This window comes from Oxyura jamaicensis, assembly GCF_011077185.1.
Source record: "Oxyura jamaicensis isolate SHBP4307 breed ruddy duck chromosome 5 unlocalized genomic scaffold, BPBGC_Ojam_1.0 oxy5_random_OJ106426, whole genome shotgun sequence".
NCBI classification, from domain to species: domain Eukaryota; kingdom Metazoa; phylum Chordata; class Aves; order Anseriformes; family Anatidae; genus Oxyura; species Oxyura jamaicensis.
The window spans coordinates 30,281-57,660 of NW_023303952.1; the positions used below are offsets into that span (position 1 = coordinate 30,281).

The 27,380-nt window shown below is 43.5% G+C and overlaps 1 protein-coding gene across 1 annotated transcript; it reads left to right on the top strand.

Annotated features, from left to right (window-relative positions):
- LOC118157356 (PHD and RING finger domain-containing protein 1-like) lies at positions 1-27,171 on the top strand. Its single transcript, XM_035311640.1, has 18 exons — positions 1-105; positions 3,498-3,612; positions 3,929-4,048; positions 5,485-5,711; positions 6,609-6,692; positions 7,681-7,802; positions 10,917-11,014; positions 11,554-11,726; positions 13,934-14,063; positions 14,425-14,564; positions 15,379-15,566; positions 16,457-16,576; positions 18,352-18,506; positions 18,925-21,723; positions 22,385-22,461; positions 23,103-23,363; positions 24,371-24,499; positions 26,197-27,171. The coding sequence occupies exons 2-18, from the start codon at positions 3,522-3,524 to the stop codon at positions 26,329-26,331; spliced, it is 5,049 nt and encodes a 1,682-aa protein (XP_035167531.1). The 5' UTR covers positions 1-105; positions 3,498-3,521; the 3' UTR covers positions 26,332-27,171.
- The last annotated feature ends 209 nt before the right edge of the window (positions 27,172-27,380 follow it).

Sequence of the window (27,380 nt, forward strand, 5' to 3'; positions counted from 1 at the left end):
CGTCCCACCGGCGGGCCGCGACCCGGAAGAGCTCCGGGAGCGTTTCCGGCCGTGCCTCCCGGAACGGCGGCGGCGGCACGGCCCGGGCCCGGGGCCTTCTCCTGCGTGAGTGTGGGGGGCGGCGGCCGGGGCTGGGCGGGCACCGGGGCCTCGTAGGGGAGCACCGGGGCCTGGTTCGGGGGCTCTGGGCTCTGGGTCTTGTTACCGGGGCACCGGGGCCGTGTCCGGAGGCACCGGGGCCTGGTTGGGGGTTCCCGGGCCCTGTCAGCGGGGCCCCGGTGTCTGCCCCCGGTGCTGAGGCCTCTCGGTGTCCCTGCCCCGCCCCCGTTTTTATTTATCCCCCCTCCGAGCCCCCGGTGGCGGCGTGTGGTGCCTGGGGGCGCCGGGGACGCGTGGCTGGGGTTGGGTTTATGTTAAAAGGCGCCTCGGAGCTCCCGGGGAGGCTCTGGGGGTGGTTTGGTGCCGGGCCTTAGGGTTTCGGGCAGGGAGCGCCCCCCCCCCCCCGCCCCCCCCCCCGGGGTTAATTTTCAGGTAGGTTCTTGAGGGCTTACGGTGATTAAAGTCATCGCATGGGCGGTTTTGATACCGCTGTTTAAGAGTTAATCTTTTCTGTAACATACACGGGGGGAAGACTAACCTAAATTCAGACCTAGAGGGCTTTTCTTTAAAGCTTCCTGGGCACATTAGGCTGGCACGGGGCAATGGGGCTCTCCTTAAGGTGCCTGCAGTCCCTGCACAGCCCCTCATGATGTCCACGTTTGGAGGGTGCTGGCAGGTACCAGCTACAGCTGGTACCCTGTGTACAGGAATGGCCCTTACAGCTTTTTTTTTTTTTTTTTTTTTTCTTACTCTTAATGTAGCAGGTGAGTTTGTAAGTGCTTGGCCTTGATTCCAGGTGTGTGACATCTCTCAATTTGAGAAAGAAAAGGGTGCGCTGGGGGGGGAAGAATAATAACAAAGCAGCTATGGCAATGCAAGTGCATGCTGGAATATTTAGTAGCCTTCAATTTAGTTACAAGTGCTCTCCGGAACAAGGCTGCTCAGTAATTACCCCAGAAATTAGATCAGCATTCAGTGAGGAAACCCAGCTGGCTCCTTCTCTGCCTGGGCACTGTCCCCAGCGCCCCTCCCGTGGGTTGAAACAAACGCCTTGCCCAGCAGATCTCCTGCCTCTGACTATCCTCGTGTCTAGCCCTTGCCTCCTGGCTGCAGCGTGCTCCTGGCTGGTCAGAATCCCCATGTGTGGCAGTCTGGGGGGTTTTAGAAAGCCGGGGTGCTTCTCTGACAAACCCCTCTTCTGGCAGAAACATTCCATTAAAACAAGCAGAAATGGCTAATGCAGCTCAAGGAAAGTGCTCCCTATTGCCCTGGAAATGGGGTGGTGCTCCAACACATCCTGGCCTTGTGTTGGAGGCACGCAGCCGACGTTGGCCTCAAGGGGATGAACGCAAACTCCTCCAGCATCTTTTCTCTTTTACATGGCAGTAAGAATCGCTCTACTTTGTATCTGCTGCTCTCAGCTCCTGACGGGCTGGAGGAAGGATAGGGACTGGGGTGAACGCTGCTCTTTTGTACAGGTTGGGCAGCCCTGACGTGTGACATAGATGTTGGAACATCTCCCCTGAAAAGAAGAACTGGGAAGTGCTGCTTGTTGTCCTTAAAGAATAGGAGGGCGAGCAATCATATGAAGTGCACAGCCCGCCTCGCTTCCCTTTTCCTTGCGAGCAGCTGTCCGGATTTGAGAAGCGTGTTCACGCGGTGAGATATTTGCTTTCACCATTTGAAGCTTAAAATCTTGAATCCCCTTCATTTTTGCCTGGCTCCTTCTTACCTGTTTCAAACTATCCACAAATGAAATCAGATTTTTATTTTTTTTTTTTTACTGCCCAGACCTTGAGGCAAACCCCACCTGGTTTTGCCGGCTCCTTGGGGGCTCAGGAGATCTGTGGCTGCTTGGATGCAGTGGGGGGGATCACAGAGGGCTTCACACCTCCTGCCAGATGAGGTTTGGGACAAACGCAAGTCACCCCTCGCGAAATGGTGCTGTTCCCTTGCTCCAGCCTCGCCACTTGCTTCGTGAGCGCCGGTTTGGAAGGTTCCCTCGTGTTGTGAGCTCCCGTTTGGGAGGTTCTTATGTAAGCGGGCTTCGCTCTGAATAATTCATCTGTGCGCAGTGCTGGAACGCGCGCCTTCCTGGTGGAAACCAGTGGTTCTTCCCAGCTTGGTTTGGGTACGTTGCAGCGACTGGCTTTTGATGAGTCTGCGTGTTTTCAGCCAACGAAAACCATTTTTCAGCGCTCCTATTAACAGCTAGGAGTTTAATCCTCTGCTTAGGCAAGATTCTCGCTGAAGTTAGGAGAAATCCTGACCAGGAACCCGCTTGTCCTGGAGCTTGATCGTTTTAGCCTTTTTTCCTGAGCAGTGAAGGCTGCGTTTACAACTCAGCCCGCCTTAGCGAAGCCTGCACTTTTGAGGCTCTTAAGTACCGAGCTGTGCTACGTGGCTCTAAAAAGGGAGTGAACGAGTGAGGATGTGCTTCGAGAGCTTGAATAAAACATAATGTTTTGTTCCAAAAATGACTTTAATATGCAAGCTGCGTAATGCAGAGCAGGGAGAGGGGGAGAAGAGCACCCGAAACTTCTTTGCCACGTTTGCAGAAGAATCCAGTTTCTCCTCCTTGCTCAGTTATGACAGCAAGCTTTGTAAGTGTCAGTGAATTGTGCTCATCCACGGCTTGTTTACAGAGCAGCGATCCTCCTTTCCTGACGCTTTGTAGCACCGCGTGCTGAAAGCTGTGGTTTGGGCTTCGGTATGGATTTGGATCAGGAGCCGTCTCTCAGTGTCTGTCAGTTTTATTGCCAGTCTGCTAATGCACAGCAATTCATTTGATTGCATTAATATGCGCCCAATGAAGTGGCCTCTTCGCTGCGGTTGTGTGCTCTGAGGCTTTCCTATTTCATGACAGAGCTGTGAAAAGGCCTTTGTCGAAAAAGACCTAAAATGCATCCTCTTTGTTCTCATTTTGTTCGAGTTGAGCAGGATGAAGTATCTTGGTTTGAAACGTGCATTTTTCATCCCGTCAGCCCTCATCCAAAGGGCAGGCTGACCTCTGGCCCCTTGCGATGCTGCTCCTTACAGCTACTGTGCGGGATGGTTTTGGTGTTTGCAGGTTTCCTTCTCCTATGTTAGTGGGGAGTTCTGGTTATGCTTTATTTTGGTCATCCAAGGCAAAGCTGAATCTTTCCCCTGTGCTGTGTTGCACAAGGAGCTGGTTTCAGGCCACCTCTGACCTGAAACTGGGATAACTAAACGGGGCTTTTCTTTGTCCGACTCCTGTAAGAGCTGCTTTCCAGCAGCACAAAGCCAACCTCCGTTGTTGTAGATCGAACCAGAAGAAAAATAAAAAGAGCAAAGTGTCGCTCAGCGCCTGTGCGGTAGCAATACCCTCTGCGCTCGCTTAGGTGCTGTGTTGCCTCACCCCCGTCCGCTTCTTGCAGGGAGCGGATTCCCAATGTCCTGCCATGGATGATGACAGCCAGGATGAGCTGATAAACAAGAACGCCGCGCTGGGCAAGGGCAAAAGGCAGAGTCTGGCACTCCTCAGTGAAACAGGTAACCGCGGGCTCGCTGCGTGTCCACGTTTCTAGTTGGAGGTCTGAGAACCGATTTATTTTTTTTAACCTTCCAAAAGAAGTGAAGATGTATTTGTGACCATTTTTCTCTTTCCCTGAAAAATGTTTTGTTTTACTTCTAAATGCTGCATCTCAAACTGCTGGCGTGCTTCCTTTGAGTTGCTCTGAGCGGCTGGCTTTGACACTACTGAGAAGCTCACTGAGGAAATCTGGGGTTTTGCTTTCTACGTAGCGTCCTGAGCAGGAATTCTGCTGTTGTACTCGTGTTTCAAATTCCCCTCTTCTTTCTTCCTTAGAAAGCAACGGTGGGAACAGCTGCGAATCAGAAGATGACACCGGGAGTGAGGAGGAAGATGACTCTGAGGAAGAGGGAGGTGAGGAGGACAAAGAAGAAAGTGAAGATGAAGAATTAGAAGGTAAGGCTGTTAATATGCACAACAGAAATACTTGTTTTAACACTTAAAGGAAGAGTGGGATGAAAGTTTTCCTTCCAGAAAGTAACCATGAAATGTAAATCCATGCTGCTGTGTCAGGGTGATGCCCAGAACCTACAGTAATAAATGGGGACATTCCCCAATTTCTAGGTGTTTATAGCATTTGTATGTTTGAAGGCTATCCACTAGCTAAAACGGTGTAGTTAACAGGCAGCAGGAGGGACCGACAGTGGTGGAGCCCCAGCATGAGTAGAAAAAAAGTTGGATTTACAGCAATTAATTTTTTTTTTCACTTATAAAAAGTGTGTTTGTGGCAGTTTGCTTGAAAATGAACGTTGTGATGGGGAGTTCTGGAAAGAAATTAGGACTGCTTTTAAACGTTGAGAGGAGGGAAGAATACAACTAATTCTTCTTTGGGAAAGGAGTGGGGATGTTACTTGAATTTATTAATTTTACTGAAAACGTAGTCTGTAAATGCATATGCTTCTGAAACTGAATCACTCAAATGGATAAACAAAGTTTTTTGTCACATCTTGAAGCTTGTTGGGAAGGCAAGAAAGAGCATGGTTTTCCAAGCACTAGTTAGACTGATTTGAACACAGGCTAGTTCTAAAAAGCTGATGCAAGGTGCCGAAAAGCTTAATTAATCCATCTTTTAGAATGATCAATCGCATGTCCTGCCAGGAAAAATCAACAGAAAACACACGGGCCCTGTTTTCTTTGTCTTTTATTTCTTAAGTGGGTATGTTTCTACATAACTTCTCATTGCTTCTTGAAATTGACAACTTCCCAGTCTGAACACTAAGACATGTCTGTATTTTGTACTAAAAATGAAAACACCTCTCAGTAACGCGCGATGAGAGTTTAAAATGAAATTTACTCAAAATTGAGCTTCTCTGAGCAGTCTGTAGCAAGGCACTCAAGTCTCCTCAAAACTGTGATTTACCTGTGAACTGTTTAACCTGTTCTTCTGGAGGCAAGTGTATTGCTGTGCCTTGTTTTCTGGAGTGTCTTAATAATTGGAACTTTTCAGTTGGATGCCTGATAATTTTGTTTTTAAGCTCTGTGTTCAGTGGTATACTGACACATCTTGGCATTGTGGTAACCTGTTGTTTTTCTGCTGTCTGTCCTTTTAATCTCTTGCAAGACTAGTCACATTATTGGGCTTTTACTTATTTATTTTGCCAGGGTAATCTATCACTTTTTAGTGAGGGGACTTGGGGGGGGGGGGGGAGTAAAAACCAGCAAAAGCTGTTACCTCAAACTGGGGAGGCCGTGTTTTGCCCTTGCAGACCTGTAAAGTAAGCTTCTGTGGAATTCTTCACAAGCTGACATCCCTTACAAATCACCCTGTGCTTGCTCCCCTTGCTGGAGCCCTGCAGCATATCAGAGTTTTTTTTCCTTTCTCGCTTTTTAAGATTGCGAAGATGACGATGAAGAGGAGGAGGAAGAAGCTGAGGCTGCTGGGGAGGGAATGACTGATGCTCTGAAATTAGAGCCACACCTAAGCGTAGCAAACGTTTCCTCTGATGAGGATGGCGAAAACTGCCCCATTTGCCTCAACACGTTTAGAGATCAGGCCGTTGGGACTCCTGAGAACTGCTCCCATTACTTCTGCTTGGACTGCATCGTGGAGTGGTCTAAGGTGAGCTGCTTGTACTCTATTTCCTGCAGCCTTCTGATGTGCTCTGCTCTCTCTGATCACACTGTTATTTCATGAGAACAGATCCCTCTAATATTTATATTTGCTTCCTTGAGCTTTTCTACGCAGACTTGGTTGACTGCTTTATATGCCAGGATTCATGTTTGAGAAGTGTGGTTCTGCTTCTTGTACCCATTCTGATGCTTTCTGTTCTCTGAAAGCTGTGGTGCTGTGAGCAAGTGCATTTCTAGGCATTTAAAAATCTTGTTTTCATGTCAAGACACCAACAGTATTGGCTTTCTGTGTGCGTGTAGACATATATTTATCTCTAACTTCTGTGCTGTGACTGCAGGATCAGGGTCTGTTGCAACAGTGAACATTTAAACCCAGGAAAGACGCAGATTACTAAATCAGCAGTTTGCCCTGAATTCAGTATTTTTCAGTCAAAGTTACTCCCACCTAACTGCCTAGTTCCTATAATCATAGTCCAGGGTGAGAATTACACAGTGCCTGTGGTAATGAAAATCAGAATTACTGGATGGATTTGCAGGTGACTTTGAGTTGCTCATTTTCCCCAAAGAAATAAAATTTCCTCCAACGTGAGCAGTATTTCAGGGCCATGTTTGGAAGAACTTTGATATTCTTGTGGCAATTGAATAATAATTAAATGATTTCAATGATATAATAAATGCTTTTCTAAAAAAAAAATGTCTTCTCTGATGCAGAAGGTTGTTTGACAGGTAAGTCAGATCAAAATGCGTAAGATGTCAATACCAATAGCTTTTAAAATGCTTATTACGTTAATGCTGATCACATGAATAATTTAAATTCTACTTTTTAGAAATCGAATCAAGAGGTGTGTATTAATTGTACGGGGAAAAATATTTTGTTTCTTTCTAGAATGCAAACTCCTGTCCAGTGGATCGAATCCTCTTTAAGTACATTAGCATTCGGGCGCATTTTGGTGGTAAAATCTTAAAAAAGGTAAGCTTTCTACTGTAGTAAAAAACAAGATGGCCACAAAATAGCTATTCAAAGGCATACTTTTTTAGCACGTGTGTCTGATAGTTGGTAGCTGGATGAATTTTTTCCTGATTTGAGATTGCCTTTTAAGGCACTGTTAGAAATTTTCCTCATCTTTAACCACATTTCCTACATTAGAGCGTGTGGATTGAAGTGTGCTGCTGGCTCAGAAGGCAGAAAGGATTTTCACAACTGCATTTTTTGTATAGTTTGCCTCTAAGCTGTTCTGCACTGATAAGCCAGTTCCTACAGGGAAAGTGCCAAGTGTCGTGCAAGTACTGTACAATACCAACAGGAACAATGTGGGTTAAACGTACCTGACCTGTTCCTTATGTCTTGCTGCCAGCTCTGTTGTGTAGCAGCTGGGCTTGTAAGGGGAGAGGGAGGAAGAGGAGGCTGCAGTTGAGCTCGTAAAGGCACAGGTTGAGTGTGGTGATGGTCTCTCACAAAAGAATATGGAAGAGCTGTCATTGCCCTTGTTAAATCAGTATCTGAAATGTACTGGGTTTTAGAGGGCATCTCTGAGTTTGGTCTGTTTTCGTAAACTGATGGTTTATTATTGTTTGCATTTTAACAGAAGCACAAATTACTGAGATTAAAATAAATGTTAATCAAGGGGGATTAAGCTAAGCTTGCTCTCTTCAGTTGTGTTTTGGGATTTTTTTATTTGTTTGACTACTTTTGATCTTACTCAGGAACTTTTGGTTCCACTGCTTCTTAAAAGATAGTTTTCTGTGGTTGCCAGTATCTGACAACAGACAAGTTTAATAGATCTCATGAAGTATTTGATCACGTCTGAGATGCGTTGAATGAATTTAAATGAAGGTTCAGGTATGTGGTGGCCACTTGGTTCACCTATGTTTAGGTTTTGCCACAGTTATTGCTCATGTGACAATGGATTTTAAAAGTGGCATATTCTGCATGCAGCGTGAATCCCTTTCTTATCCAGATTCCTGTTGAGAACACAAAAACTCAGGGTAACGACGGAGAGGATGATCCAACCTTCTGCGAGGTGTGTGGCAGAAGTGACCGTGAGGATCGCCTGCTGCTGTGCGATGGCTGTGATGCAGGGTAAGGAAAATGTGAAAGGGGTACAGCACCTCTGTGATTGACATTTGCAGTCTTTATGCCTCCTTGAAGAGGCACGTGACTTGTCCCAGTTGACTGGGCTTTAATGTTGCGTGCAAGAGCTTGAGATTTACAGTTCCATGAAATTTTGAGGTATTTTCTGTATAGCCACATCTATTAGATGATATTTTAGTCTCGCTTAGTTCTGTGTCTGACATCTTTTGTCTTCCTCCTGGAAAAATAAAAGAATTTTTCAGTTGCTCAGTAGAGGCACCAAGGAGCTTATGTGACTTTGGGCCTGTAGTCTCCTGCTAGAGCTTTAACTTGCTACACTGTTTGAATCAGTCTTGCAGCATTGTCAATGTGGTGGCAGAAGACCCCTATTGAACAAAATGAGATGTCTGTTTGCACAAACTGGTTAAATAATCTCTTAAAAATGGCTTTTATCAAGCTTACAAGATAACTGGTAAGCTTAGTTTTGTACTTGTGTTCTGTAGCATCCATATGCATTGATTCACCTTCTGAACAGAAGACACAATCAGGAAAACCAAATATTGTTAAGCATGTCATCAAAACACTGAGCAACACGTGCAGTTTAAAATGCTTGGGGAAAAAAACACATTTCATAAGTCTTATCTGAACTCTTAGGTCTTTCTGAAGTTTCATAAGTCTTATTTGGACTCACAGACTTTCCTTTCTCTCAGTATGTTCTCTAAATAATTCCATAGATTTTTACTCAAGTTTGATACAGTTTTTGATTTTCATATAATTTTCCTAAAATAAGTTGTTTAGAAATGCTTGGCTTCTGGAGATAGCACCTCTGGAAGCACTTCCTGAAGAAAGAACTCGCAGTCTCTACTAGCTGTCCGTGGCTGAGATCATACCTAGGAAAACGTGGAATAACTTGCTTCAAGCCCTAGTTCTATTCCTTCACGTTCTCTCTGACCTGACACTGGATTGAAAATTTTATCAGTTTTTTTCCATCAGGCTTACAGCCAAAGGAGTCATCCTGTCTTTCCATGAATATGGAAGGTAGTACTGGCTTCAGAAACACTATGAAGTCCTGATTTTTCTGTCACTTTAAAAAATTGGCCTGAAGATGGGTATCAAAATGAAAACCAGGGCTAGCTTTGTGGCCAAAATTCCTGAGTTCCATAGATCTAATTTTTCTTATGATTTGTGAGGACTGAGACAAAATAGTAAGGCAGAAGATCCCCCAAAGCATCCGTTCATTCCCTAAAGGTCCAGAAAATAAGTCTGAAACCAGTTCATCACTGCCAGTCACAAAGAGCCCAAGAGAAGTGTAGAGGACTTGACTGCTGATGTCTTTTGTCTGCTGTTGTGCACAGAAATAATCCTGGCCAGAGCGCTTGGGTGCACGGAGCGTTTGTGCTTGTGAGGGGGTGGGCACACAAGTGCATGTAAATGAGACTGAGAGAATGAGTGTGAATAAAATCAATTTACTTCTGAGTTGTTTGTAAAGCAAATATCACCTTACCCTTACATGAGGTCTGGCACTGTGTTTTGTTACGAGGTTTTTGTACGTGATTGGGTTCTTTCAGTATCTGGGGAGCTCTTAAATCGCTGGTGCAATAGGTTTTCCAGTGTCCAGGGTTTTCAAATGCGACTTCAGAAAGCCAAAGGATAGTCTAAAACGTGCTTAACAAAGCTCTTGCTATAAGGACCTGTGTTATGACTTCAGCCTGAACAATATTACTTGTCAGAATACCACTTTAGGGAAATTACCTCATACCTGGCAGCTGGCAATTGGAGAAAGAGCTCTCCTTTCCCAGTTAAGGAAAATACTTTGCTACTCTAAATTAGCATTTTTTTGCAAACATTATTTTTCAACTTCTTCTTGTGTTTCTGAAAGAGCGTAAAATCTCATCTGCTCAGTTGTGCTCTTCCATGCAATAGGGATGCGATATTCCATTCTGCTTTCATAGTTAATACATTTTAGCCTAAACATAATAGCAGGTTTTGCAATCTAGTCGCAAATTGAGTTAATCACAACTTCATAGAACAGGTTTGAAAGACAAAATCTGAAATTGGAGCAATGGGTGGGAGGTGAATTAACAGTTGTATTCTCTCTGCAGTTTTTTTTTGTGTCCCACCATTCCTTGGCTGGGGAACTTGTTCTGCATACTCGGTTTTGATGGGAGGTATCTCATTTATTGGGAAGTCTGTTTGAATTCTTTTTAGCAGTGTAACTTGAAGGTGAATTGCTTTAGAAATTTTGGGCTACTAATGTGTGTTGCTTTGTGTGTGTTTTAATTTAATGGCTGAAAGTGGAATAGAGCGAATTATGGAGCCAGAGTTGGGTAAAGTTAAAAGGCTTTCCATGATAGCTTCTCTTTGGGTAGAAAACACTTCAGAATGTCTAAGGGAGCATCATTCTCTCCTTTCCCTTTGAGATTTGATGAGGATGAGCAGAGCCCTCAGTAAGATGGTGTTTTAGAGTCAGTGGTGGTGGTCTCCAGACTGCAAGCAGGTGTATGAAGGCAGCCAGCTGCACAGTGCTCTGCAACCTAGTTCATCCTCTTGTGCAGAAGTCCTTATCACGAGTTGTTTTCTTAACCAAGAGCTGTGGGGGAGATGAAATGCGTTTGTTCAACATAATAAGGCATTGCAGCTGACCGGTGCCCAGTCATGCAAAGGGAAATGTGCCTAACTCTCAGTTATGGTGATGCCGCGTTGGTTCTCAGGAAATTGATGTCGTTTCCAGATTGTCTATCCTGTCAGTGCTTCACCAGCTCCTTTCTTTTTTCTTTGCCACCACTAGTCTTGGCTCTGGCCACTTGTGTTTGAACACTTGTTGTGTTCAAATGGCAAGCATGTACCACACCATGAGGGTTAAACCGGTCGCTTTTCAGGGTGTTATTTGGGCCTAAAATGATTTAAGAATGCATACTAGAAACAAAGACCAGAATACAACTATCAGGTAGCATCCTTTCTCTGAAGAAGGGTAAAAGAAGATGCACAGACTGCAGTTTCAGGCTTATGAAAATGCATCTGCACTTAGGGTTTTATCTCTTGTGTGGTTAGATGTAAAATGCTCTTTTCCCTTGGTAAGGAGCACTTTGTTTGATTTTTGTTTATTTCTTTTTCTTTCTCAAGGTATCATATGGAATGCCTTAACCCACCTCTGAGTGAAGTCCCTGTAGATGAATGGTTCTGTCCAGCCTGTGCTCCCATGGGTATCAGTGCTGCTGCAGGTGAGGGTTCGGTGGTGTGCAATAAAAGTAAACAAGTTTCTCCTGACTGAAATGCTGTGAAGCATGTCTTGTTTTGAAGAGGTGTTTAACCCCTGGTTTGATCTGCTTTAGAATAATTGTTGGGCATTCTTCTCTTGAACCTGTTGACTGATAAGGGGTTTTTGTAACTGCAAATCCAAATTTTAATTAAAAAAAAAAAAAAAGTTTCTTCTAAATGTTCTTCAACCTTCCTGAAGCTAGCCCAGGACCTTAGTGCAATTGTGTTGTATTTACACTGCAAAGAATTTATTAGCATCCTAACCTCAGATTGCCAAGGTGTCAGTGTCTTGTTTTACCTTGAAAACCTTGTTTCTGTGTCGCAGCCTGCAGTAGTGTTGGTGGTGTCTGTATTAATTTCTTTTTGAGAGAATTGTGTCCATGTTTGGAGGCCATTTGGCTTAAGAAGGGGAATGTAGATTTTTTTTTTTTGTTATTGTTCAAAATTCTCGAATGCTTTCACCTGTAGGAAGAGAATTGACCTGGACATCTTTTCTTTCAAGATACAGATCACGTGAGTGAAGAAGAGGTTGCTGCCCTCGTGGCTGATGTCATTCCTACCACTAGCAGGCTACGTCCTCACGTCCGAACCCGAGCTATAGCCAGGACTCGGCAGAGTGAGCGAGTTAGGGCAACAGTGAACAGAAACCGGATAACAACTGCACAACAAATTCAGGTATTTGGAATTCTTTGCTAATGAGCTTCTGGAAGAACCTTGTGGGAGAGCTGCAATGCATCCCACCCCTCAAGTAGCTTGCCTGTCTGAGTGCTGACCATCCATAGCAAAATGGTCAGTAGTTGTAGAGTTTGGGGTTTTTATTGAGACCTAACACAGGTGACTTTGCAGCACACGAGCAAGATTCTGTCTATTTTGAAAGCTGTAGTAACTTCTTCTCTTAATCTGCATTTTTATTACTTCAGTTGTGAGCAAAATTATATTCTTATTCCCAGCAGATGTTAGTTCATAATTCGTGCACAATTCCTATTTTTAGTGTGCCTGTTTATTTGACCTTTGTGGATTTGCTTGTTTGTCCTCCTGCCCCCTTCCCAGTAGCAGTTGGACCTGTTGGCCACCTTCAGTCAAACCGGAGGGAAAAAAAAAATATTAAATTGTATTTTTTTTGTCAGTTAGCCTCCTATTAAACAGTGCAAACCCAAATCCTAGCATCCTTGCTGATGTGGTGGTGTGAATTCAACCTCGTTAATAGGTTCCCCAGAATCTATGCAAGAGACTATCCCAAATCCCTGAGGTACTTGAAATCCTTTACTCATGGAACTGCTTACTGAACAAATAGCGACAGGTGAGGTGACGCTGTCTGAAGTAATTGGGATCCTTTAGGTAACAATTACTGTGCTGCAAAGTGAGCACTTTCAAACTGGGGATCTCCTGACTGGCCTCCCCTTTGGCTTTAGCCAAAGTACCTACCCTTCACTTGCGTAAATATAAGTAGCCTTAGTTTGCACAGGAACATATTGTGACTTAGTAGAGTCTGTAAATAACCTCTGTGGGACTAGTGATATGTTAATTGGTTCTTCATTAGTGCCCTGAGCTTGAGTAAGCCCTGAGAAACCTCGTTTGAATTCAGTGTCATCCTAGCCATGAACAGAAAGGTCAGACCTCCTTAGGGAACCCCTTGGTCCTGTCCAGCCTGAATTGCTCCATAATTCTGTATAAGCTTTCTGTCATCGGACAATAACATGCTATTTTTGTTTTGACTGTAATGTCTTTTTTTTTTTCCAAAGATAGGAAATTATGAAGAAAAAAAAAGGAAAAAAGAGTGGATAAAAGTAAAATGTTTCTTCAAGTCGGTCAGTTAGCTGTGGATTTCTTTCAGGCTGGGTTAGGTGCAGAGGCTCTTTTTGGAGTGTGAAGTACAGACTGGCAAAAGACAGAGTTAGTTGTGAGAGGTCTGGTGGCTTAAGCTTTCCCTTATAATCCAGTTGTAATGGTCAGGTGAGAAAGAAAAAGAAAATGCACTTAGGATTGTGAAGTGCCTCAAATTCGTGAGCAACACTTCTATATTCTGTAAGTTCAGGCAGAAAAATAACTTTCCTGAAGACTGGCTTGAGGGATGCAAAACAAATGCCAAAATCTGGGCAAGAAAATGTGCAGGTTTTCTGTCATCTTACTTTCCTACTGGTTGGGAAGAACAGTAGACTGTTAATTAACTCTCTGGAGTATACATGTTGAATCTGTCATCAAAATCATTATAATTGGAGGAGAGAAATTTTTAGTGAAACCGAAATGATCTTTATTATAGCTGTTAATGCAGGCTGAAATCGGTGCCTTAGGTTTTTGTAATGTCTGTCTTGTCACTGAAGGAAGGAAGGGGGGTTAGAGACATTTTAGGAATATAGTTGGCATGACACACTTAACATAGCTTTTGAGAGAAACCTGCTTGACACCTCTTTTCAACCAAAGGAAGGAACCAGTGCCTCAGAATCCATACACTTAAATATGTTAAACATATTTGAAATGGGGTCAACCCTTTTGTGGAGAGGGAGAGGAATGTGAACCTTGGTGGGGTATCCGTACTGTGTTGGCTTTTTGGTCTTCTTGCTGATCATGCCTTGTGCGATGGGCCGGAGGTCAGTTCAGTGGACTTGTGAAAGTTCTGCCGAGTGGGAGTACTCCTTTTACAATGTCGGCATTAAGCTAGCCGTGGCTTGTAATGGTGAGGGAGCCTGAAGGGCCAGGCCAGGTTCTCCTTAATCCAACAGCCAATAGGTTAGAACAGTGACATAACGGCTTTACTGGAAGCTTGGGCTGCCATAAGTGTTTCTCTTTTGGAGCTCAATTCACTTTCTCTTCAAAATGCTTTTATACCAAACTTGATGCTGACATTTAGATACCTGTATCATGTAACTTCTAATCCCCCCCAGCACGTGCCGAGGTACCTCATGTCCTCTCTTCTGGATGAAACAATTGAGGCAGTTGTAGCGGGCCTGAACACAGCCATTTACCAGCGTCCTCTGACACCGCGGGCTCCTGCTAGACAGAAAAGGAAAACAGGTAAGGGCATCAGAAGCCTGTGCAAGAATAAAAGCTTTAGGAAAATAAGCCTGAATCATACAAAATACTTTAGAGGAGCTGTGTGCTGCTGCACCTGTGCAGCTACAGAAGTATGCTACATGTGTATGTACATGTATAGATCTGTGTAATCCCTCCCCATTATGTCTTTTCATTGTAAAGATTGCTTTTAAATAAATCCTAATGTCTTCACTTTTTTCTGCTGCACTGTTTTATACTGCTGCAGCACACGGTAGATCACTTTCAGCTGCTTTGTGTGCCATGGGGGTACGAACAGGGGAGTACAGGGTACAACATAGCACCAGCATTTAGCTAGGTACTTGGTTGTCTCCTGTCCCATCAGGTAGGAGGAAGAAGGTAGCAGGCAAAAAAAGAACTCAGACAAAATCTTCTGTTGGGAAGAAGACGTCAGGGACGCAGCTGAAGAGACGCAAGCGTTTAATGAAGAAGAGAAGAGGGAAAAAGATAAGAGCAAGATCGCATGTGAGTCTCTGCCAGTATCAGAATCTGCCAATTTTCTGCTATTTTATCTATTAAAGGATTATATCATGATATTCAATGGAAAAATACTGTCTTGTAATGATAGAAGGTGGATTTTTTTTTTCTGGTGGAAGTATGTGCAGGATGTGTGCGGTGTACTGCAGAAAAGTGTATGTGCCTAGAAGCAAAATGCAACTTCCAAGCAGGCTTGCTGGATTTGCTAGCAAATCCTGTTACCTGAACTGCAGGGATCACACTAAAGCATGTCCTGCAGGCTTTGTGTTATGCTCTTACCATTAAGCTCTCGTGTTTACTTGGTACTGATGTAAGCTCAGCTGAAATTGTCACCACCCACTTCTTTTAACGGGCTATGGAAATTTGCATCTGTGTTGTTGCAAACCAAGTTAAGTAGATGTAAGGGCTCACAAAATCCCTTTCAGTTGTGGGTAGCAGTCTCATATGAACTACACTGAATACTCTATACCAGCTTGACTTCTGTCCTCAGCCACCTCAACTAGAGGTTACATTCTACAGACAGCTGGGCTCCCAGCCTCTAATAAGGAAAGGACAATTTTGAATGACTGTCTTATAGATTTGTAGAAATTTCACTTGTCTGATCATTTAAGTTAATATATGCAGTCTCTGTACGAAGTGCCATACAGGCTGTGGTAAGTTCCATAAATGCTTTAAAGCAAACACAGAAAATAAATGCGTACCGCTTCTGCTGCTGACAGTAGTAACCTGATCACTGCACTTCTAAGTGAAGACTTTGTACCTGCCTCTAGCATACAAGTAACCCATCTCTGTATCTGTGCAGGTAAAAAATGAGGTTACTACTCGCTCCCGTATTGCACGAACTCTCGGTCTTAGTAAACCCATGCGCGGGGCCTCGCTTCCTTCCATGTACAAACCAACGGAGCCCTCACTTGGTCTGATGAGGGCAGACATTGGTGCAGCTTCTCTGTCCGTGTTTGGAGATCCATATGAGTTGGATCCTTATGAGAGGTAAGATCCCAGGTCCTTGACCATAATCCAAAGTTAATTTCATTAGCGCTGGGTTGTTGGCACGTGTGCATGGATATATTCCTATCTTCATTAGTTTGTGAAACATGGGATGTTATAATACGGGAAAAATTCAAGGACTGGGTTATATTTTGGAAAGGAGCTTGTGACTTTCTGCGAAGAGTGTAAATCTCACACCTGAAAATGACTTTGGATACACAGTTCACAATAATGTAATGATGTACTTGTTCTTCCTTCCCTCCTTGGCTGAGTTGCTGAGCTCTTAAAGAATCAGCCTTCTTTAAAGAGGTTTGCTGAAATAAGCTGCATGAAAATCTTTAATAAGATCTATGAGGCTATTTAAAGGCTAGAGAATGAAGGAGTCAGATCCTAATAATTGTTTACTTTAAGTAAAGATAGCTATCACTTATGTTATGTGATAAACAGTGACTTCGTGTAGAATTCAGTGGACCTGTGGAATTCTTGATGTTTCTTGTTTCCCCATCTCCCCTTCTCCAGGTGCTTTAAATTCAGGAGGAATCTCCCTGTGCCATCGTTTTTATCGCTCTTAAGCTCTGAAATTTGGTGAGGGGGTATCTTAAGTTATTGCTGGTGAAATTTAATTTTCTACTGAGCAGACATTTTATGACAGTCTCTTAGAAGGAAACTACCCATTTAATATTAAAAAATCTCTCACAAGATTCAAATGTAGAATTCTACTGTGTAACAGTACGCAGTAACTGCTGTTCTACAATTCTACTTATTAGTCAAGAGAAAATAAATTTATGGCACAGATCTTTTTTATGTATCTCTAACCATACATGTTATAATATTATCTTCTTCATCCATTTGGCAGTAATTTCAGAGTTTGTGTGTGTATGTTTTACCCACAGCAATGAAGAAGTTCCAGCAAATCCTGATTCACCAGTGAGTGCCAAAAGGAGAGTTCTCTCCCAGTCAGCTTTGAGGTCTCACCGTCCTGTAGCTAGACCTGTTTCTGTAGGACTTCCCAGGTAAAAACCCATCAAGTGCTATTTTTATTTTTTTAATTGTGTAATGACTCTAAGGACAGGTGATCATTCTCATTTAACTTTTTTCTTACCAGACATATTTTGTAAGTCTTTCAAGTTGGGATTTCAAACATACTAATGGGGTTACAAAACAATTCTTAGTCTCAATAACTTTAAAAAACAAACAAACAAAACGACCTGCTCCCATATCTGGGAAGGCAGGGGAAGCTAGCTGCACATCCAAAGGAGGGAATGAGGGGTGTAGCCACATCACTTTAGTCCTCTGTCATCTGTTGGAGCTCAGAAAATTGGAAGAAACTGTTTGTTTGAATCTATAATTGAACAATTGCTCTGCTTTGCTGTCTGACAGGTAATTTATTTTGTGTGTGCTTGCATGCATGCGCGTGTGTGCGCCTGCCACTACCAGCCCCAGTGGGGTTTCAGGACTGGGGGCACAGGATGCAGTGCAGAGAGGTAGGGCACAGGGAGAGGGGCGTGGTGAGAAGAACGGGGATGAGGAAAATGCCTGGAGCAGGTAACAACCAAGTCATGGAAAACTGCAAGGCTGAGGGAGCTGAAGACTAGCAGAAATGCAGAGAGTTCATCTTAGGCTGTTGAAGGGTGTAAGAGATTTACATGGCTGTCTTCTAATGCATCTGACTTAAGGCAAATGTTTGTTTCTTGGGATTCAGATAGGAAAAGTACAGAAATATCCCAAGTTACCATGGAAATCTATTATCTCCATCCTGAAGGAAGGCTTCCAGGAAGCTTTGCATGTCCTCTGAAGTAGCTCTAGCAGCATGTTGTTCAAAAGGTAGAACTATTCAGCTGAAATTCAGCTTTTCTAAAGGTTTGATTTGCCTGAACCACAGTGAGTTTCCTCATCTGGCTTAAGTAGCCACTGCTTTTAGCCCTCCCATATTCTCTTTCTGTTGTATGCTACAGATTTTTGGTGTACGTTGTTCGGAAACCTTGCTTTGTTGTACGGAAATGAAGTATAGCTCCCTAGAAAAGCCGAGTCTATTGGTTCCATTTGAACCCCCCCCTTTTTTTTAAGACAAACATAAAACCCAGAATTCCACTAGACATACAAGCAAAGAAAAACAAGAAACCACCAAAAGCACGCAAACTTTTTTAATCCCCCCAAAATGGTTCATAAAATGTGAATCCAGTAAAACCGTGCTTTAAACCCAGAGAAGATGCAGTTAAAACTCTTTTCTTAAGATTGTGTAATGCATAAAGGGGAGTGTTTGCATTATCCCATATGTAGGAATACTGCTGTTTTTCAGCCTACCTACCCTACTCGTAGGCACCGATGTGTATTCCAACAACTGATGCTAAACACTTCTTTAAATTGCATCAGGTTTTTTAGATAGTAGTGTAGGTCTGACTAACATGCCTGTGATCCCGTTTTGGTGGGGAGAAGAGACAGCTGGGATGGAAGTATCTCTGTAGCACTGAACAGTGCTCTGTCCTGATACGTTACAAAGTGAGCGTCATTCTTAAATAAGATGAAAAGCATTTGCTTACCAAAGGTCTCATGAAGTGCATAATAATACCAATCTGGTGGTATTCCTGGGAGAAGTAAATACCTCAACCTCTTTGTCAGAGAGAGATGGGAGCAGAATTATTCTAGTGAAGCCAAAACTATCAGTGAATTTCCCTGGCTGACCTCTGTTTGTTTATGCCCTTGGTTTTGGTTTCTTTTTAATGTAATGTGTGTGTATAGAACAAGTGCTGTAAGAGTAAAGGAAATGTAACCCCTCTGAAACATGCAGAAGCAGTGTACCTGCCTTGAGTCCTGATCAAGAAGCAGAAGCTGCCCCCGTGCCTGATCTGTTGGGAAGTATCCTGTCTGGACAGAGCTTACTCATGATGAGTAGTTCTGATGTGGTCATCAACAGAGATGGTTCTCTGACAGCAAAGAAGGCAGGTAAGGTTTTGGCACTTGATTTTGTAATTAGTCTGCTTTATCCACATCCGCCCTGGTCTTATTTCAAAAGTATGTGCTCTGTAGCGTATAACCTATATACTATATAGTAGTATATAACGTATAGCATCCTATGTTAGTCATTTTTATCAGTCGGCAACTATAGGATAATAAACGCAAACCTAGTGAGACCCATAGAACAGTATTTCCTAAATATTGGCATTTACCTCAGAGGTGCCATAGTCTGACAGCAACCCTTGTGCATCTGATCGAAAGAACTGTTGGACTGCCTTATTACTGTGTGGTATGTCTACAAACCAAAATGGAACTTAAAATAATTACCTCTGTGCTTCTTTTCGTGTTGGGGGGAAAAATGATAAATACATCTTGAAAAGCTTAATTGTTTGTTTGTGTGCCGTAGCTCCACTTCACAGAAAATCAACAAAAGACTCAAGAGTGGATGATGATTCAGGACGTAAACCCCAGCTGAGTACAGTGCACTCAGGGACCATGGCAAGCAGCTCCATTGCTGGACCTTCAGTTTCCTTGGGGCTGAATACTCGCACTAGACCCACCTCATCAAGTTTGTTTTCATCACCTTCACCCTCCCTGAGCAGGGTTGAGCCTGCAGCAAACCCTGCACAGGCTACATCGGAAAAGTCAACTGTAAAATCGGAATTTTCAATGATGCCCAGGTCTGTTCAGACTCACAGTATAGCTAGCCTGAGTGGGCACGGCTCCAAGTCAGATGAAATGCCCAGATTTAATGGAAACTCTAAAACCTTTGCCCCCACTAATTCATCTTCAAAGCCCCCGAGCTGTAACTTGAATTCTGGTTCTAAAGCTGTAACTGTGAGGCAACCATTAAAACCACCTCTCAAGAGAATTGACATCTTTGAGCTTCCCAGGATACCAAAGATTAAAAAGGAAACCAGCAGCAAGCAGGTGGAGCCAGAACCCACAGGAAGCCAAAGCTGCGACATCCCCAGCTCCTGTATAACCCAGCTGACTGGCAAAGAGAGCACTAATCAGCCGGGAAAGGGCAGCCGGGTGGAAAGTCAGAAGTCAAATGCCAAGGAATCTCAGCAGCAAACACGTACAAGCGGGGTATCTTTTTCTACCAATGCAGGTGTGTATAGCAGTTCATCGCTTCTGGGCACTTCACGAAACAAAGGCCCGAGCTCTTTTGAGAGTTTTAAAATTAATATTCCTGGAAATGCAGGGCCTTCCAGCAGACTGTCTAACCCAGGATTTTGTAACACCTTCCGCCCTGTGGATGACAAAGTGCAACAGAAAGAGACTCCTTCACCCCTTTTCTCAGTTAAGAAGAAGCAAGTCAAAAGTGAAATATATGATCCCTTTGAGCCAACAGGGTCAGACTCGAGTTCGGCAAGCAGTAGTCCTGAAAGGCTTGGCTCAGGGATCCCACTAACTAATATTACCAGGACTATTTCCATTGAAAATCCGAAAGTTCAAACATTTCAAACTGTTCGTCGATTCACTCCTTACACAGTAGAAAACATATTTGGGTCTGGGGCTGAATCTGATGTACCATCTAGTAATACAGAGTCTCATGAAGACATGCCGGCGGAAAGCAGGATTGTAGAACAGATTTCTGATACAGAGGAACGAGACAATATGGATGAGGAAGACTTTCTAAGCAGTCCTTGCACTTCATCTGTTGTTAAGCAAATCTCTAATGCAGAGCCTTTAAAGGAAGAAGGTAGAGAGGGCCCCAATGTGTTCTTTAATGCTGAAGAATTAATCAGACCTAATATTAGCGTGAAACTAGAACCAGAACCAGAAAGTCCCTCAAAGAATGATGGGCAGCAAAAAGTCCCAAAGACGGAACAAACAGATAGGCGATCACGTTCCAGATCCTGTTCGAACTCCAGCTCCCGGAGCAGGAAGAAGATGAAGAGGAAAAAGGCACTTGTCAAAGAGCGTAAGAGATCCCGATCAGGGTCTAGGGGCAGAGCACGCTCGAGGGACCGAAGTTCCAGATCTACGTCTTGGTCAGGTGGAGAAGAGCACAGCAAAACACATACCTCGAAACCCAAGAGCAGGAGGTCTTCTACTGACCGTTCCAGCAGTCATGAGCGATCAAAAAAAAAGAAAATGAAGGATAAAACTAAGGACAAAAAGGCAAAATCTTCTTGGTCTAGGGAGAGAAGGAAATCGAGGTCACGTTCAGGTAGTCCTGGAAGTACTTCTGAGTTTTACGAAAACAGGAAGAAAAAAAGGCGGTCTCGGTCAAGATCTAGACGGAGGGATCGTTCCCGCTCGAATAGCACTGAAAGGACTAAGAGGCGGAAACACAGGAGAGACAAAAGCTATGAAAGGTATGAAAAAGATAGTAGCTTGAGGTCCAGAGAGAGAAAGAGATCAAGATCCAGGTCTCGAGAGAGGAGAAAGTGGAGGTCCCGGTCTCGGTCTGCATCTCGATCTCGGGAGCACAAAAGCAGCAAATCAAAAGAAAAAAGACCACGATCGAGATCACGTTCCAAAGAAAGAAAACACAGGTCTAAAGAGACCTCGGTTCCTCCCCAGCCAGAAAAAGATCAAAAGCCTCCAGCTGAAGATGTACCCAGGTGTCCAGAGCAATCCCATTCCTTCAAACAGGAGCCGAAGGAAGAGCTAGTACTAGAGCAGTTTTCCATAACCATCCAACCCAACATCAAACTTGAGGAAGTACAGGCTGAGACCTCTGTTCAACAGAGAGAGGCCCAAGAAACTATAAAGGTAGAGCCTATTTGTGAGGAAGTGGCAAGTGAAGCTGCATTCCTTGTGCCAGAGATCACAAACAGCTGTGTTCCAATTGGCAACATGGATTCTTTGGCTGAAACTGAATTAATGACTACCAGTGATCCAGCATTACTTGGTAGCTGTAGCAATACGAACCTGGAGATTACAGTTAAAATAGAAAATACGGCGTTGTGTCCGCCTCTGATGGAGCCACCTCCAAAGAAAGAGGTTATCGTCCAAGCTCAACCTGAGGCTGAGCCAATTCAAAGCTCATCCAAAAGCAAAATAACAGATTGTGTGAGAGAGGTTAAAGATGAGTGCCTTGTGTCAGCAGAGAAAACCAGTGATTTCACTAAACCTGAACTGGAGGTGGTACCTCAGGGCCCCGCACTGAAATCTAAAGCACCGGTGAAAAGAGTGACCTGGAATCTTCAAGAGGAAGAGAGCGGTGCGTTGTCTGCTGGAAAAGCTCCACGTAAGTCTCTTTGGGAAAACAAGCAGCAGTTGGAGCAGGCTGCGTAAGGCTTAGGGTTTAGGTGCCCAGCTTAAGTAAGTGTAATAGCTCTGTCATCTGAGCTGGGGTGATGCTGTGGTTCCCAATCCTGAAAGCCAGCGTTTTGCACCTGCCAAAAACACGAGGTGAATCACGTTAATGAATCGGTGCTGTCACTTCAGCAGCTCGGCTAGCCAGTGGCAACTTGTTTGGCTGTGGAGCACATACTGCAACCTGATCTCTGAACTGACAGTCTGTGTGCCATGCTTCCTGCATTTAACTAGAATGATTTATCCTTCAGAATTTAAGATTATTCATACAGCTTGCTCCTGTGAGCTCTGCTAAGCCAAAGCTGCTTGGAACAGCGCAACTTGGGAGCCCTGTGCTATGTGTATGGACAGTTGTGTGGTTCTCGTTGGTTCCTCTCACAGAAACCCACTAAAAAAACAATTGCACAAGTGGATGATAAGCCCTCTCTTATCAGCTTTAAAATGTTGATGATTGCTAAACAAAGTCCTTTAATAGCCAGCCTTGTTGTTAGAACCATCTTCACTGTTGTTTTTTTATGTATAACTGCTTTGAATCTTTGACCCACAAGGTTTATTTTGTTCTCATTTTTTTTTCCTTCTCTTTGGGAACCTAGGGATGCCGTTTTACAAACTTCAGCGAGCAAAAGAAGGGGCCTGGAAGGCAGAGGACTTGAACCAAACGTTAAATCAGGTGCAGTTAAATGAGCCTCCTCCAACCAATTATATGATTCCCGAGCCTATGTTTCCTGATCTAGATTCCTCTCAGGTTGGTTCCTATTCTGACAGCCCAGTGTCATGGAAGGCATCCCACCTCATCTGTGCCCTCGTTGTACAACACCCTCCCCTCATGGCAGAGCTCTCCTTCCTCTGCGTGTAGTGCATTTCATAAAGCCCATACGCCTCAGCAATCCTCTAATCATTTAATCTTTCGAGTGATTCTTACAGCTGAAGAAGCACATCTCCCTTTCATTCTGCACCGTGTGTGCAGCTTCCATTTTCAGCACTTCCTTGATGAACAACTGTGTTGCTTGAGAAGCTCTGAGCATCTCGCTGATAGCAATCAGGCTGTAAAAAATAAAAAATAAATAAAATGGCCTGGTGGCATTGGTCTGTGCCATCAGTCCTTGCCTCTGTGCTGCCCCCCAGTGAAATGCTGTGTGGGGCTCCTGCTAGTTGGCGCACACAGACCTAGATGAGGGGTGGACTGCAGCCTCCCTGATTTACCCTGCTAATGACTCACCTGTTTCAGTGGGTAAAAATTGCTCTGAAAATACGGATCTGATGCTCTCTCTTTCGAGGACATGCATTTACAAAACGGTCTCTGTTTCACAGGTGTTCTGTCAAAATCTACCTTTGACGCCACCTCTGCCCTCGAGCCTCCCCCCCTACGCTCCCGTCAGCCAGCCCACGGTTCAGTTCATCATGCAGGGCAGCCTGCCAGCGCTTGGCTGCGTGGCGGGACAGAGCCTGACTCCAGAGCCGGGCAGCCTGGCCACTGCCTCTGAACCAGGAATTCAAGCTGCTTCTGTTGGAAACGCAGAAGAAAAGATCAAAGTACCGAAACCTCCAGTGGATAAAACTAAGAACGAGGAAGTGAGTAAATGCTCTCAAGGAGCAAATGCCTAACTGGAATTGCACATGCAGGCCACGGTTCTGTTAATTAAGGCATTACCCATTCTTTAGAAATTAGAAACAATACGTTAATGAGCTGCTTATTTGAAATTTTAAAGTTTTTAATGACTTTTATAAACGCTAGGTCTTATAACTTTCTCTGTCCTCTCTCTGAGAGGGGTTAAAGCAGCTAATTTATCCTTACAGTTCTGAAACTTTCTTGCGTGAATGTTTGAAAGTTGCTTTCAGAAACCAGAATGTCCAAACGCCCGGTGCTCTCCTCTCTTGTTCAGCTTTGAAATGAGCATCAGTTCTTGTGACAGTCCTATGGAGAGGTAGGACTGCGTCCTGCTGTTAATCAGCACTGAAAAAAACATTGGAGATTTAGCAGTGCTAGTCCCTTGCTGCGGAGTTTTGGATCTGCCGTACAGACCATCTGCTGTAAACTCACAGTGCATGTTAACATAAGAACAGTTATTTAGCCAGTTATTCTATTTTCTACCATAAAGTTAAAAACAAATTGGTGAGGAGATGTTTTCAACTGAACCTCCATTTCAGCAGCAGTTTCTATGAATTTGTCTTGATAGAGTATGTTCTTATGTCAGAGCACCTTCAGAGCTACGCAGAGCTTTATATTTATGCCTCTGACCTGCTGCTTTTAGGTTCTGATAGCCTCTTTGATGGACGTATGTTTACTCCAGAGCTGTGGGAAGGGAAGGAGGAGATGCAAATCAAGATGTTGTGTTTGCTTGTTTAAAACATGTACTCTAAGACAGAATAGTGTTGAACAGAACAAGGTTTTCTCACTGAATGAATCATGGTTTGTTTCAAGACTGCAACGTACAGTGAAGGAGATTGCTTTGAGGCTAGCTCTTGGTTTGTTGAAAGGTGAAATGAGTATTTTCATTGTCTGAGCATTTCTAAGAAGAATAGGTTCTGAAAGTATTCTCAGGCGAAGACAAGGTAATGAACTTCTCTTTGCTGTGCAGTACATGAAGAAGCTTCACATGCAGGAAAGGGCTGTGGAAGAAGTGAAACTTGCCATTAAACCTTTTTACCAGAAGAGGGAGATTACAAAGGAGGAGTATAAGAACATTCTTCGAAAAGCTGTGCAAAAGGTAAGGTGACTGTGAAGGGGAGGAGCCGTGCAGGTAATAAAATAGTGGCAGTACTTTGGATTGCACTTGCAAGCTTTGCTAGTTACGTGGTGTTACTGAAATAGCAGATTTTTGGACTCCGACCTGGACTCTACAGTCTTGTGGTGAAGTTGTTCCAAGCAGGACTGAGCAGTGCCACTGAGAGCGCTCAAGGGTGTCCCTTTTGTAAGATGTAGTCAGCGACACAGAACATTGAAGTTTAAGCTGCCTGAGCTGAAGTGTTACATGGCACGTGCCTCTGAGGGAGTTGTTAATTCTCTTTCATGAAGAATTTCAACTTGAATTGTCAAGCTGTTACTCCTAAAGGTAGAAAATATTTTGTGTATAAATTCCTTGGACACCTGTGATGTCCCTGAACTTTAGAAGAGGGCTTTGCAATTTGGCTGACGCTGACTTTTGTCTCAAATCTTAGTGCTGACTAGATTGTGGGTAAAAAAAAAAAAAAAAAAAAAAAAAAAAAAAAACCTTATCAACAAACAAATGCATGTTGTCATGTGAAAGCAATTAATGCTCTTGTAATTGAGGCAGTTAAATGATACCCTGGAGAACTGTTATTTTCTCCCCGCTCTGCCTTCCTGCTATCACTAGGAAATTCCATCATAAACAACAATTCCTGAGATAATGTCTGCAATTTTACATCTTCTGCATGACCAACATGAAAAGCAAATTCGGTTTGTAGAACACCTGAGCAAAACCAGCTGCAGCTGAAGTCCCTGTGAACAATGATTAAGTTTTTAGTACTTTGGGAGAAAGTGAACAGACCCTACATATCTCGGAATGGGCCCTCAAAACTGCCAAATTCTTTCAATCTGAACATCACTTCCTCAAAACCATCAGAAAAATGGGAAATAAACACTCATTTACTATGCATTGCATAGGATTTGCTGGACAATTGCAGTGCAGTTTGGTATGTTAATTAGAAACCACAGAAAAGCCCGTGATAAAAATGAATAATTTTACTTTCAGAGATATATTCAGTTAGTGCTCAGTAGGGAAGCACTCGAGCTGCCTCTGGAATTCATGAAGTGAAATATTACCAGTGAGCGCTGTGCTTCCTGAGCAATGGAGAGGTGTGGGAGTACAACAGTGTCCAGCTCTTGAGGCTAAATATTACTTGTGCAGAAGAAGGCCAGCTAGGGTTACAGGGTATCTCCTGTTTTTTTGGAGGGAGTTCTTAACTGGTCTTAGATCGAGCATAACTACTGTGGTGTTCTTTAATATGGTTTGTGTGGGTGTAGTGATTGGCTAATGATTTCCGCAGAGGTGTGTAAGCCGTCAGGCCAGGTTGTTCTGACTCTTCGATATATCAGAGCTGAAAGCTTCATTATTGCAACGCAACAGAGGCTGAACTCTTTAGGACAGGACATGGATAGCAGTTACCACAGCGCAGAAGGGTTTGATATAACTTGCCCGAGTGCATTTAGTCCAAGATGCATTTCAGGTTTTACAAATAAACGCGGAGGGTTAGACCTACCCCAGTGTTGGCGGAAAACAGTCATTCTTGTTGAGTCTTCTGCTTTGTGTCCTGGTCTGAGACTCCAGGAGCCTATGCAGGAATCAGTTCTCCTGGGAAGTTCAGGGTTTCTTGATCACTACTTGGCTGCCTGAGCTGCTGTAATACCATTAAGCGACTGAATGCCTTCTCTAATCTCTTGTAGATCTGCCACAGCAAAAGCGGAGAGATCAACCCTATGAAGGTAGCTAATCTGGTGAAGGCCTATGTGGAAAAATACAAACATATGAGGAAACACAAGAAGTCTGATGGTGAAGATGCACGTGAAGTGGAAAACTGAGAGCAGGCTGCGGCCAGAATGACTTGAATTGAACTTTATGAACTGAGAACATTATTCCAGAAGAAATAGCAGATCTGCAGTAACATCTCATCAAAAACAAAATGCAGAGAAGCAAGATTATAATAGGATTTATCTGCTGAACCTACTTTTGAATTGTTTCCATATGGGAATGAGCTTGGGTTTGTTGGTGTTTGTTTTTTTTTTTGATTACCTACAGATATAGAACTCAATAACAATCAGATGCCTCAGACCAGCAGAGTAATTCCAGGGGAAACACAGAAGAGATTAATGTTTGGGACTCCCGGATTGCTACCGTTTTCAGGGTTATTTTGATCACGTTTTTGGCCCGTGCACCTGTCTTGTTAAAAGTTTGAAACTGGACACCACTTTTCATATACAGTATATTGAGAGCTATATACTGTTTCCCTTGTTTATTTATCAAAATATGGATTGTCTTTAGAAACTTTTAATTTAATACTTGAAATGTGGTATTTTTAGCCTGCTCGATGATGAGCGAAGCTTTACTCGCTCTGTCATTTGGGGATTGCAGAAACAAGCTAACCTTTATAAATTGACTTCAGAAACACTGCTCAACCCGTGGTGTCTATTTACATCCTGTTGGAAATACCTTGTTCGTGAAAAGTTTAATTTTGGGGGTGGGAGATATTATGTTGCACTTCTGTAAATAATGCACTGATGGCTGGTTTTGTGTCTGCCTTTCAGGAAAAATGAAACAAAAAGCAAACGTGAATTTTCAGTAACAAGCTCGAGGGACAAGGTTGAACTGATGTACAAAGCAGAAATGTGACAGAATTTATAAAGTTATTTTGAACGGTTTTAGTCCTATAGCAGGTGTCATTTGTTTGCCTTACAGCTGCCCCTCTCCATGACCATTCTGTATAAATGTGTACACAGAGGAACACTGTTCCTCCTATAAAGGAGGAGGACTGATTTTTCTTTTCAAGAAGCAAGGGTGTCTTGCATGTGTAATGACTCTGCGTTGCTTTAAAAGCACTGCAGAGCAACCACTGTTTTAAATGATCATACAG